The following is a 14287-nucleotide window of genomic DNA, read 5'->3' as shown; positions in this document are numbered from 1 at the left end:
TTATTATTACTACTACTATTACTATTATTATTTTTAGTAGTAGTAGTAGTAGTAGTAGTATTACTATGATTACTCTTATTACAATTATTACTATTACTATTATTTTATTGATTAATCAATGAATTGGATTATTAAAAACATGATTTTGACAGGTTTGATCTGTAATTTGTCAGAACATTGGCCAAAATGGTGGTCGATAGAGACTTTTATACAATCTTTCCTTCAAACAATTTCAGAAAGTCATACAAAATTACAATTTGTGTCCAAAAGAAGAAAAAAAATGCAAACATTTTTACATTAGTGTATGTAGCCTCAGATTTAAAAAAAAATCAACACAAAAACAACCATCTTTCATAAACCAGATAATTCAATAAAACGCAAGAAAGCAAAGGTTTGATTTTGGACTCGACTCTGGGTGGTTAACCATAGCATTGCAACCCACCCACCCACCCCCGCTAGTCAGTATAAAACCCTCAGCGGAGCAGGCCAATAAATATTAAATGACGCCCGTTAAAGTGACCAGCAAATTCTGCCGATAAAGAGGCTAGCATGCCATATAGTCCCACAGGACTCTTACAACGCGGTTCCCGATGTGTTTTTTTTTTTATACGTTTGGCTGTTGTTTATTTGAATATTTTTAGTTATTCAAACATCTCGGTTCTCATCCAATTCACGTTTTCAACCAAAAATGTCTGTTATTTTATGCCTGGGTAACATGCACGGATGCTGTTCGGCCACGACTCTCAGCTTGGACCTCCCCCGAGAGTCATAAGAGTGACTTCAAAAGTGATCAATAAAGTGTTACTTTGCACTCCCGCCTGTGACTTTGAATTGAGCTTCGTGGCACTAATGCATTTCTGTCGTTTCCGAGAGTCTGCAACGTTGAGGTGCTCGGCCATTTCTGGCACTTTTAAAACCTGTTCCGGGTTCTACGCTGCCTGCCATCCTTCAGTGCAACGAGGGATGGCAGCAGCTGGTGTGTACTTACTGACCCCTAACGATGAAAATAAGTATTGCAACGTTAACTCGTATAAATGAATTAAGCATTGGTGAGCCAACAATGACATCAGCATATTTATCTAACGATCATGAGTGGAGTGATTCACCCACATTTATACACACGCCCCAAAAACTATTTTCATTAATAACATTTTTGTCTTGTTTGTGTTGACTCAAAATTTTGGGTTATTTTATTACATATGCAAGTAATCACGTTGTTCGGTCAAATTAAAGAGTTCTTAGGTTTTGTGTTGATCAAACCAAATGATTTAAAACGGATTTTAATCACGTAATAAAAGTATTGTGGTTTTAAACTACAAAATGCTTTATATTTCGTTTTTAATGGGAACATCTTCGAGAGCAAGCGTATCATAAGCTTCTGCTCCCACCTAGCGGCCTTCAAGATAACTTGCAGTATCGAATCAAACGACACATTTTACCGGCTTGAGGGATTCCCCTGTTTAAAAATAGCATGAAACTGAAAAGAAGGAAATGTCAAATCGTGAGATTAAATTGCCGTCTAACCTCATTTTATAAATGTTGGTAAGTCTCCATTTATCTATCGTGTTAACAGGAGCATATTCACCATTATTTGTAAGATTCTAAGATTGCCAACCGCCTCGGGTTGACAGTCATGTGTTATGAATTAATGACGTACACTTATTCGCATTGTGTTTATACGATATGTATATTTAATGCCGTGATTTTTGGCAATTCATTTTGTGTTCGGAGTAAAATACGGTACGTCAAATAAAATGGAGGTTTTCTGTTAACTGTAATACAACAATGCGACCGGTAGAGGGAGACATATCACAGTTAATTGGTGCACGAATGAGTTCGGAGCAATAATAATACATTTTATTTATAAGCGCCTTTTAATGCTCTTAAGAATACTTTACAATCCTTACTGTTAACCGTGAGCACGTTGGTGTTGATCTCAGCGCTGATGTAAATCCGCCCTCTCCTTTCAGTATGGTCCGTTCCACAAAGACTTGGCACGTTGGCCACACAGCGCTTATGGATGTTCATCATACAGTCTGAAAGACACAAAAAATCAACGTCTTCCCTCCTTTTTGTGCGAGTTTCAATTAATTCTTGATTTCAACTCTTAACAAATTGTTACTGTTCATACGTACGGTCACATCTCATGCCCTGGTGAATGAGGCCGTAGAGTAGAGAGCCACAATGGTCACAGAAAGTGGGACTGGAGTAGGTGTGGATCTTAAACTTGTGCTTGGCTCTCGGATCCTGAAGACAAAGAATGTCAACATTTAATATCACAAGCTAGCAAGGATCCTTGTGCGCACTTTTCACCAAATGTTCAAAATCAATAACAGAGCGTTTGTATCATCTTTTGGATTTTCTCCAAGGAATACTGTCTTTCAACTAATAGATCGAAAAAGTCCGAAAATCCATAAAAACGTGACCAATACGTCGGAGTGATGATTAAATACAAATGAGAATTGATCCAAATGCGCAGTGTAAATGACATACGGTCTATTTGGGGAATTGGGGATCATTTCCTCTTTCAAGAACACCTGGAAGGCATAACTGGGGCAGAAAGTGATTCTATTTCTGTCTGCAGAGACAAAGAGAGAGAGAGAGAGAGAGAGAGAGAGAACGCTTGCCACTCAAATTAACAAATAAAGCCGCTCGCAATGTTATTAATGGATATTGAATGTTCATTAAAAAAAAAAAATAAATAAATAAAAGTGAACCTTTGATTTGTAACACAATTCGAGGGACAATACACTTCGTAATAATAATAATAATACGAATACATTTCATTTGTAAGCGCCTTTCAAACCTCTCAAGGTCACTTTGGATCAGTTTTTCTGTGGGTGAGGAGCGGCAGCCACATGCGCCAGCGTTCACTCAATCCGGAATAACTCAAAATAAATAAAAAAACTAGCGAGCTAGCCAATAGACAGTCAACAGACAGCCAACTAGCCAGCTAGCTAATAGCCAATAGATAGCCAGCCAACCAGCTAGCTAGCCACTAGATAGCTAATAGATAGACAGCCAGCCAGCTAGCTAATTGAAAGACAGCTAGCTAGCTAGCTAGCTAACAGATAAATAGATATCCAGCCAACTAGCCAGCCAGCTAGCTACTAGATAGCTTCGGTAGAATCTTTTCAGCTCACAAAACGTGTGAATTGATTTCTTCCCATCCCCACTGGAAAATTGTGTTGAAATTAGACCCAGCCCGAATTTGACGCAGCCTCCATAGGGTTTGCTCACAAACGTGTGTGTGTGTGTGTGCTTCTTGTTATGCCTAAATGATTGTGTGATTTCCTTTGCGTGGGTGTTGAGGCGCATCTGTGCGTATTTTTGTCTCTGTTGATTCTCATCTCAAGGGCGACTGTACCTCCTGCGAGTTTTTTTCCCCTCTGCAAAACGAGAAAGCGATGTTGTCGGCATCCGCATTGAAAGAAATAGCTGCCGTGCATGTCACTACTCGAGTCGGATATATGCACAAAATATAGCGCTCACAAAATATATATATATATATATACAGTGATACCTTGGCTTACGAACTCAAATGGTTCCCAGAAAGTGTGTGTAAGGCGAAAGTGTGTATTCCAAACATTAATTTCCCATAGGAAACCATTAAAATGAGAATAATGCGTTCCCAGGTCCCCATAAAACATAATTTTCTAATTTTCTAAGCCTTAAAACTACACAAATTGTACAAATGGCGTGTGCGGGTTATTTGTGGAGCCTGATTGATAGGATATTTTAACCTTGCAGTCTACACTCTGCCTTTGAACTATCAATAAAGTTGAAACGAGTCCAAATTTCACTGAGTTTTCCATCCATTTTCTCACCATTTCACTTCTGTTTTTTTTTTTTAATTTCAAGCTCTGTCGTCTCCCTTTCGTGTGTCAGTGTGTTTCTATAATCCCTCCCTCACTCACTGCTGCGCGTTGTACTGCTGCGTGTGTCCCCTCCTCTACCACGGATCTTGACCAATCACGTGCGGCTTTAACCGAAAACTGGAGGCGGGGAATAGAGGGAAAAAAAGCCGGCAGCCAATTCAGGAGCTCCAAGAACCGGCTCGTTCGCGAACGACACATCACTCATTGTGGCGCTTTCCCGAAAAATAGTTTGTATGCCAAGATTATATTCTCGCGAATGTAACATTCGTAAGGCGAAAAGTTTGTTAGTTAGTGTTTGTAAGCCGAGATATCACTTTACACAGACTATACAGTACATAGACTTATTTGCTGTTTTTTAATGTTATTTTATTTTTATTTGCTCACCCAGCCTCAAAGTAGCATTATCAGGCTGAGGACCTTGAATATAGGTTTCATGAGAGCTTCCCTCATCTCATCCCTCGACTTGTCTCGAAGGACAAGCATTCTATTAACCCAGATCTATAATTGACTTCTTCTTTTAAACCTAACGTCGTTGTGAGACAGTGCAAAATGAGAGAGGGAAGGTGGGGGGCCTTCATACCGTTAAGTGGGTGACAACGTAACCGATGATGCACGGTAAATTTTCAACGGTTACACTAATTGGATTGCCCTTGACTAAACAGTTGGCCTTGCCTCCGCCTCTTCCACTCCGAAGGGCATAGAAGTGATGAATCAATCAAATGCGGATTTGTGCACTTAACATGTACAGGCGGTGTTTGGACATGGCCGTTGAAAGGCTTTTTTCTTAAAATACCAGAAGTCAAGGATCAAGAATGATAGCGTACTTTACAAAATCGATTTTATGTGTGGCTGAAATGAGCCAGTGGCTCACCTTGCCCACCATGCTGCTTGGTCTTTGGTGAGTGCAGGTACGAGTTGTCAGGGCCACATATAACTTTCTTTTTTTTTAATTCTATCCATCCATTTCGATAGATAGAGAGATAGCTACAGTATTTAGCTATATTGCTATCTATATATAGCTAAATACCGTAGCTATCTATCAGCTAGCTAGCTAAATATCAAATCTATATTTATCCGCTACCTAGATAGCTGTTAAATCTGTCTCTCGATCAGTAGCACGACAACTAAATAGCTATCTATTTATCAGCTAGCTAGCTAAATGTCAATCTATCTATCTATCTATCTATCTATCTATCTATCTATCTATCTATCTATCTATCTATCTATCAGCTAGTTAGCTAAATGTCAAATCTATATCTATCAGCGACCTAGATAGCTATTAAATCAGTCTCTCGATTGATAGCATGATAGCTAAATAGCTATCTGTTTCTCAGCTAGCAAGCAAAATGTCAAATCTATATCAGCTAGCTAGCTGTTGAATCTATCTGTCTGTCTCTCTATCGATCTAGCAAGATAGCTAAATAGCTATTTATCTATCAACTGACAAGCTAAATGTCAAATCTATATCTATCAGCTAGCTAGCTAACTGTTGACTATCGATCTATCTGGATAGATAGCAAGATAGCTAAATAGTTATTTATCTATCAACTGACAAGCTAAATGTCAAATCTATATCTATCAGCTAGCTAGCTAACTGTTGACTATCGATCTATCTATCTGGATAGATAGCAATATATCTAAATAGCTATCTATCAACTAGCTTGCTAAATGTCAAATCTATATATAACTGTATATAAACAAAAACACCACTTTTCTTGTAAACAGGACAATACAAAACATATTGAGGCAAATTTTCAAACTCCATTTTCAAACTCCTTTTTCCTCGCATCGTCAGAGGCTACCTGCCTCCTCTGCTTAAATTTGAATCCAGCGAGAGAGGGGAAAAAAAAAGAAGCTAGCCAAGATTAGCATTGCCTTGGAACTGAGGTCATAAGTCCACAAAGTCATTAAGAAAACAACACGGTGGCGATGGTAAGGTCCCAATGCGGTAGACTGGCATTTAAATAGAACAGGAGGGGGCGACCGCAAAGCGAATGACAAGCTATTCGGGTGCAGCTGAAAACGTTCCAGACAAAAGGAAACAACTCAAACGCCAATCAGCGGCCAGGAGCGGATGGATATAAGTGTACTTGTCAGACTGAAGGGTCCCCCTCCAGAGAGAAGACAAGGCTTGGAAGTTAAAACACCCGTCGGATAAAGTTGACGTTGATGAAAGCAGTGTGAAGACGAGGAAAGGGAACGCCTCAACGTTCCCATCGGAAGTGCAAATGACTAAGCCCGGCCGGCTGCGATTCAGGAATAGAAATCAAAGAAAAGGAGGTTACCTGTCAGCCAGTTCGGGATAAAAGTGGCATTTAATAGCACTTTCTGTTGGAGGTGAAAGCCATGATTAAGAATGTATTAGGCCAAAGCTAGCTTGATGACGGAACAATGAACCTTAAAAGAAAAAAAGTTAAATTATCGAACGCCGCTCTCAAGGTGTCGCGTAACCCTCGTGTAATCATATTGATCCACATCCGGAACTCGTGAAACTTAATTTCACATCACCAGTCAGTCGATCTCTCCGTGTAAATTTGCTCTTTGCAAGTCATGAACAATTACGAGGCAACAAAAGTAGGAGTAGTTTATCGACGCCAAGGTAGTTTATCAACTCGAATCAACTTGTTCTGTCGTTAAATCAATGAGGAAAAAAAATAAGCTTATCTGTGGATGAAAAGCAAACAAGCTAAAGAAAACTAAAGTGCTTTTACGTACACCAGTGGTGTCAAACATACGTCCCACGGGCCGGAACCGGCCCCCAAGGAGGTTTGATCAGGCCCGCGGGATAATTTAAAATTGGAGGAAAAAAAATGCACAAACGACACGGAATTCAGATTTTAATCAGGTGAAATTCAAGGATTGTCCACTAGGCGGCGGAGTGGTGTTGTTTCGATCAACGTAGAAGAAAACAGCTGTGTTTTTTTTCAACCGCGATTTCAACACCCTCATGAGCCAAAATGTCAGACTCATCACAGCAAAAAAAAAAATATGACTGCAGCAATTCATCAAGTTGGAAGAATTGCTCGCGGGTCTGAGGAAACAGCAGTCAACTTTCAGCCAGAGCCGAGAAGTCAGTGAAGCAGCAGTAAAAGCCAGCTATCGAATCGCTAGCCAAATAGCATTAGCGTCAAAGCCGTATTCCGACGGTGACTTTGTTAAACGATGCATGTTGAAGGCAGCTGAACTTGGATGTCCCGACAAGCCACACGCTAATGCTAATATTAGCCTGACGAGGAATACCATCGCAGAATACATCAAAACTCATGAAAGACAGAAATATTTTGCTTATTTGTAGCATGTATGGTATTTTAATGGTCCGGCCCACTTGACATCGACCGAGGTCATATGTAGCCCACCGTGTCAAATGAGTTTGACACCCCTGACGTACACATACGTCAAGTGTGTAAACGACACAGAATTTATTGCTGTTTTCTTCATGTATCGGACGTATACACATACCACACACATGTTTATGGGTAATACTCACATCTGAAGCTGGACCTTTATCCGCTCCGGGGCAGGAGAACGTGACAAACTCATGGCAACGTTTGTGGACCACGAAACAGCACACTGTTTGGAGACAAAAAATTAAAAATATTAATAAAAACATTCATTGGTGAGGCAGTTTTGGGGTGGCCCAAACTAATCAAGCAAGGTTGAAAGGGGCCGTGAAAGACTTTCATCTCAAAATGCCGATCACTGATAGCACACCCACACATTTTTAACAGTGTAAAAAATATTTTATACTGTATATTATATACAGGCTTACAAACATCTTGGCTAACAAACTTTTCGGCTTACGAACGTTAAATTCACGATACTTTAATCTTGGCATACAAACTATTTTTCGGGATACAATGGCAGCTGACTATTTTTTGTCCTCTATTCCCCGCCCCCAGTCTTCGATAAAGGCGCACATGATTGGTCAAGAACGCAACAGTAGGGGTGGGGGTTACAGAAACACAGAGCTGCAAATAAAAATAGATTAAAGCCGCACGTCATTGGTCAAGAACGCAGCAGTGATTTCAAGGCTAGCCACGGATGGTTCGAACTTTTAAGCGTCGTACAGGGATTCATAGTGTCATTCGTCATGGCGAGGAAGCCAGTTCTGACGATAAAGCTGCCAAAGCTTACAAGGAATCATTCCTCAAGATGGTGGAAGAAGGGGGCTACGTTCCTCATCAAGTGTTTAATACGGATGAAACCGACCACTCCATTCCATCAAGCCATCAACGACCATCACAATGGTAAATAAAACGACTTTATTATACAGTATAGTTCATTTATTTAATTACAATACCAACGCACATTTATTGTACATAAAATAAGGTATATGTTGTGTCATTTTAAGTCTTAGAAAATTAGAAAGTAGAAAATTATGTTTTATGGGGACCTAGGAATGGATTATTCTCATTTTAATGGTTTCCTATTGGAAATTAATGTTTGGGATAAACACTTTTCGCCTTACACACCCTGTTTGGGAACCAATTAAGTTCGTAAGCCAAGGTATCACTGTATATAAATATACATATGTGTACACACACACATTATATATATATATTATGTAAATATATACAGAAATATATGAAGAAAAGGTGCAGGGCCGCAAGATGGCCAGCAGGCCGGATGTTGTAAACCCCACGCTGTGCACGATACTCAGGAGGAGACTCGACAAGAGGCGATGATGTGTGATGCTGTTAAATCTGCCATGTCCTTCACTTATTAAATGGCTTCCAGTGGGAAATGTACAAAGGCGTGTGTCTTATTAACACCCACACTCTGCTATTGTCAGCCCTGCACCACTGAGCCATCGCCAGCCACTCTGGAGAAGTGTTTCTTGCGCAAAGCTGCAAATGCTATCGGAGATGACATGGCACCCCTACTTCATATTTTAACAGAAGAATCGAGATTAGCAAATAACAAGGGTCAACAAACAAAACAAAATAATAAAATATCATGAGGCCACAAACAAAACAGAAAAAAAATACAGTGATACCTTAGCTTACGAACTTAATTGGTTCACAGACACAGTGTGTACGGCGAAAAGTGTGTATCCCCAAATTTAATTTCCCATAGGAAACCATTAAAATGAGAATAATCCGTTCCCAGGTCCCCATAAAACACTTTACGCTCCGAGAATGGTCGTAACACGCTACATTTACTCTACGACTTTTACTTTTTGGATAAAAATCGTACTTTTTGGAGAAATATATTGAAAATGAGTTGTTTAGTTTTGACAAAACGACATTTACCTGGCACCGTTGAACCAATGTGCATCGTGGCAGGGTCATCTTTAAGAAAATCAAGGCTTTTGGGTGCGTGTTATACATCGGAGAATAGAGTATATGGGTCTATCCATTCCATCAAGCCTTCAATGACCATCACAAAGGTAAATAAAACGACTTTATTATACAGTACAGTTTATTTCTTTCATTACAACACCATAGCACATTTATTATACATACAATAAGGTATATTTTGTGTAGTAGTTTTAAGGCTTATTTAGTAGAAAATGATGTTTTATGGGGTCCTGGGAACGGATTATTCTAATTTTAATGGTTTCCTATGGGAAATAAATGTTTGGGATACACACTTTTCGCCTTACACACTCTGTCTGGGAACCAATTAAGTTCGTAAGCCAAGGTATCACTGTATTTTTTTCCTGCTTTGTTTGTGTCATATTGCTATCATGATATTTTGTTTGTTTTGGCCCAAGGGTCCTCCGGTTTCCTCGTGCGCGCTTCTATTTTTCGCAATCCAATCTGTGTTTGGGTAAAGGAGGATTTGGCACAAGTGATCCTCCAAAAGACCTGCCTCGGAGCAATATGTGCGTTGAACGCTCTGTTCTGCCCCCCCACTTCCGCCCTCGCTTTGTGTATTCAATCTGCGCTATGGCGGCGATGAGTGGGTGGTCCGATACGTGTGTTGTATCATATCACTGAGGGGGAGGTGTGACCAAAGAGGAGGAAATTGTGTGGGTGTCGAGTACCATTGAGGTGCACGTGACAAGTGTGCGCACGCCATGAAGAAAAGATTTGATTTGCATTTCACGACATAACAGTACGAGTATATCATGATACAGTGATACCTTGGCTTACGAACTTCATTTGTTCCCAGGCGAAAAGTGTGTATCCCAAAAATTAATTTCCCATAGGAAACAATTAAAATTAGAATAATCCGTTCCCAGGTCCCCATAAAACATAATTTTCTACTAAATAAGTCTTAAAACTACTACACAAAATATACCTTGGGTCTTCTTTAATTGCTGTTTAACTACATTTGTATATTTCGCTATTGTAACAAGTACAGTGATACCTTGGCTTACGAACTTCATTTGTTCCCAGACAGAGCGTGTAAGGCGAAATGCGTGTATCCCAAAAATTAATTTCCCATAGGAAACCATTAAAATGAGAATAATCCATTCCCAGGTCCCCATAAAACATAATTTTCTACTTTCTAATTTTCTAAACCTTAAAACTACACAAAATAGACCTTATTTTATATATAATAAATGCGCTATGGTATTATAATTAAAGAAATAAACTGTACTATATAATAACGTCGTTTTATTTACCTTTGTGATGGTCGATGGCTTGATGGAATGGAGTGGCCGGTTTCATCAGGATATTTTTTTCTGCGGGTGAGCAGCGGCAGCCACACGCGCCAGCGTTCACTCAACCCGGAAGTAACAAAGTAAACAAAAAAAAACCTAAATAACAAATACAGTAAAGTCTCGTTATATCGATATTCAAGGGAGTCCGAAAAAATATCGATATAACCGGGACTATCGATATATCCAATATCGATATAACGAGACTTTACTGTAATATGACAACACAAAGACACAGAGAGTCATTCATTCTTCAGCACTTTCTGTACCCTCTTTGTGACATGAAGCAGTTCTAGATGAAAGAGGAGGAGAGGATCAAAGCGTCCTTTTCAGCAGTGGATCAGGGATGTCATGGTGGAATGAGACGCGCTTTAACAACAGCTGAAGCTGTAAGAAAGTGCTAACATGGACAAAAGGCAAATGCTGCTCCCTCGTGAAAGGGAAAAACATTACCAGAGGTTTGACCAGCACTTTATCAGCAACCCCCGCAAGAAAAAAAAAAACCCGAATAAATTCGGGAATGTCAGCGCCAATGAGTTAAAATCAATCTGTGATTCTGATAAAAATTTTTTAGGCCAGCATAGAAGGCCTTGCAGGCCGTACCGGTCTACCTCCGCTTCAGATTTTACAACAATCAATCAGGGCTTTTCGGGAACAGATAGAGTGATACAGAAGCCACACCGATTGGAGGAAGGGAAAAAAAACATTGCCACATGTCATGGTCAGTGCTTTATCGGCACCCAAGCATGAGAAAAAATAATAATAAACAAAACCCGAACAAATTTGGGAATGGCAGCTTCGCGTCATATTTTCAATTCCCGAATAAATTTGTGAATGGCAGTGAATGAGTTAATTGCCGCTGTTTCTGTGTTATTTTCCACATTATTTCCCCTTTTTTCAAAAGCTCCCATCACATTTCCTTTTTTTTTCTACTCTGCTCCGCGCTTCTCACATATTCTTCTACGAAATGTTGGCAGAAGACCAATGTTGCATAGCATTTTCCACTAATGAGCTGCCAGAACGCGGGTGTGCATGTGAAAAAAAGAGAAAGAGATGCCATGACATCGAGAGTCCAGCCATGGCCCACATTGAGATGTCACATCGATGCAAAACACACCAGCTCGTGTCGCTACAATATGGATTGGACTGCACTACCCTTACAACCATTTACTGCTTCACTATTTCAACCTGATCGGACTTGCTGGAAATGTCGTTTTAGTGACCACATTTGGGCAAAAGAAAAACAATAAATGTCAATGGAATAGACAGTTAATTTGTGGTGGGATGTGATTTTTTTTTTTTTTATCTGGGCTGTAGAATCCCGTGTATATTTTTTTTCTGTGGTGATGGAACACATTACAGTGAAAACCTTGGTTTACGAATTTAATTGGTGCCCGGAAAGTGTGTGTAAGGCGAAAAGTGTGTATTCCAAACATTAATTTCCCATCGGAAACCATTAAAATGAGAATAATCCGTTCCCAGGTCCCCATAAAACCTAATTTTCAACTAAATAAACCTTAAAGCGACACAAAATATACCATATTTTGTGTATAATAAATGTGCTATGATATTTTAATTAAAGAAATATACTGTACAGTATAATAAAGTTGTTTTATTTACCTTTGTGATGGTCGTTGATGGCTTGATTTTGCATAAATCGCCTTTCAAAACTCTCATGGTCACTTTACAGTCACAGACAAGCATAGATACTTTCATAAATAAAATACAATCATAAATAGAATACAATCAATAAAATACAATTATAAATAGAAACAAGTGTCTCAAGGAGCTTTGGATTGTCCATCTTAGAAGTTGACATAGCAACAGATGCAGGCAGACACACTAGAAACTTCATTAATAACTGGTTCCCTTGCTTGTATGTTCCATTCAAATTGTCCAGATGGCTTGTACTGGTTATTTGTGGAGACTGATTGATGCGATATTTTAACCTTGCAGTCTACACTCTGTCTTTGAACGATCAATAAAGTTGAAACGAGTCCCAAATGTCACTGTGTTTTCTATCCATTTTCTCACTTTTGTGAGTGAAGAGAGTTGAGACAGACTACTGTTCACATTTTGCACTTTTCAGACTGTCTCGGTGAAGCAAAACAATCCCGCTGAGCAGGTGGGCAGACAGCGATACAAGGCGGACAAGGAGGCAGGAAGTCAATAATCCAAACAAAATGCACGTTTTTCCCTTAGCGCGTGTGTATACGGGCTTACGTAAAGGGGGGGTTGAACAGCCTACGCCACGGTTATAAATACCCACAATGCTCGTGAAGATGGGAGAAGGGTCAGAGTGATTCAACACCCCGATGGTTGCCTCCTCTTTCCCTCCCCTCACTTCAATCCACTCATCTTCTTGTGTCCAATCCCAAGCGATCATCTTTGGTGTGACTTTCAAAAAGGGAGATCACGGAGGACTCCACTCAACGGGGGGTGAACGGGGGGTCGGAGGTCGGGGTTCAAAGGTAGAATTTCCCATCCATCCACTGCAGACAACAATCACTCATCGGCAGTCAATACCGGTGAACCGACGTGAGATTATATTGGGATTACCTCTTTTTTTTTTAATCACTCTTGTGCATCGGTGCAGAAGGGCAATATATTTGAAAGCCCCCCCCCCCCCCAACCTCTTTTGTGCCGGAACGTCAACAGAAGACCCCGATTGATTTTGTATCAAGTTGTACGCTATGAATTTATAAAAAGAACTTTGGAATTGACTGCTGACCATCTGACACTCTTTCACTTGCTCTCACACTCACTCTCGAACACACTCTCTCTCACGCTCTCATTCCCTCTATCCCTCTCACACACTGTCTCTCATTGTCACTCACTCTTACTCTCTTATACGCTTTCACTCTCTCTCTCTCTCACACTCTCTCTCACTCACTTTCTAACTCACTCCCTCTCACTCACACTCTCTCACTCCCGCTCACTCACTCTCACTCCCTCTAACACGAACTCCCTCACTCTCTCTCACTCTCTAACACACTCTCTCTCACGCTCTCATTCCCTCTAACTCCCTCTCACACTCTCTCACAGTCTCTCACTCACTCTCTCTCTCTTACACTCTCTCTCACACTCTCTTATACGCTTTCACTCTCTCTCAGTCTCTAACTCCCTCTCTCACACACTCTCTCTCACTCACTTTCTAACTCACTCCATCTCACTCAGACTCTCTCACTCCCGCTCACTCACTCACTCTCACTCCCTCTAACACTCTCTCACAGTCTCTCACACACACACTCACTCTCTCTCTCTCTCTCACACACACACACACACACACACACACACACACACACTCACTCACTCACTCACCCTCTCACACCCACACTGTCACTCATTCACTCACTCAAAAAAAACGTATAAAAAGAGGCGTTGTGCATCAACTCAGGCTTTCCGCCCTTTGCTTTCCTTCCATTTGCGTAAGCGTGGAGGGCTCTTAGTTTCCTCTTAAAACAACAGTACTTCAGCCTCCACAGTGCGACCTGAAAAACCAGCGACTCAACATGTCCAGCCTAACACACACACACACACACACACACACACACACACACACACACACACACACACACACACACACACACACACACACACACACACACACACACACACACGCGGACCTCTTGTGGTGTCAAATCAAGTTGGGAGTGGACAACTCCTGTGCCCTCCTCCCTCACACTTGCCATGCAAATAGCACTTAGTGACTCGACTCCCCCACAAAACAAGTCACTTTTGTCGTTTTCGTGTCAGATGGTAAGAAAATGAAATGCCAGGATTGGAAAGCATCATCACG

The 14287-nt window shown here is 40.5% G+C and overlaps 1 protein-coding gene across 6 annotated transcripts in view; it reads right to left on the bottom strand.

The window, feature by feature from the left end:
* The window catches only part of prkcbb (protein kinase C, beta b), a 57710-nt gene that overhangs the window by 29992 nt on the left and 13431 nt on the right, over positions 1-14287 (bottom strand). For all 6 annotated transcript variants that reach the window (XM_089019516.1, XM_089019519.1, XM_089019514.1 and 3 more), the window contains 3 exons: positions 7366-7448; positions 2136-2247; positions 1908-2036 (listed from right to left, as the gene is read on the bottom strand). In XM_089019516.1, the coding sequence (XP_088875642.1) occupies positions 1908-2036; positions 2136-2247; positions 7366-7448 (324 nt within the window). The remainder of the gene's footprint in view (positions 1-1907; positions 2037-2135; positions 2248-7365; positions 7449-14287) is intronic.

Source organism: Hippocampus bargibanti, linkage group LG17 (genome assembly GCF_051943395.1).
Source record: "Hippocampus bargibanti isolate YZ-2025 linkage group LG17, ASM5194339v1, whole genome shotgun sequence".
Classification (NCBI taxonomy): Eukaryota; Metazoa; Chordata; class Actinopteri; order Syngnathiformes; family Syngnathidae; genus Hippocampus; species Hippocampus bargibanti.
This window is presented reverse-complemented; position numbering and strand designations above follow the sequence as displayed.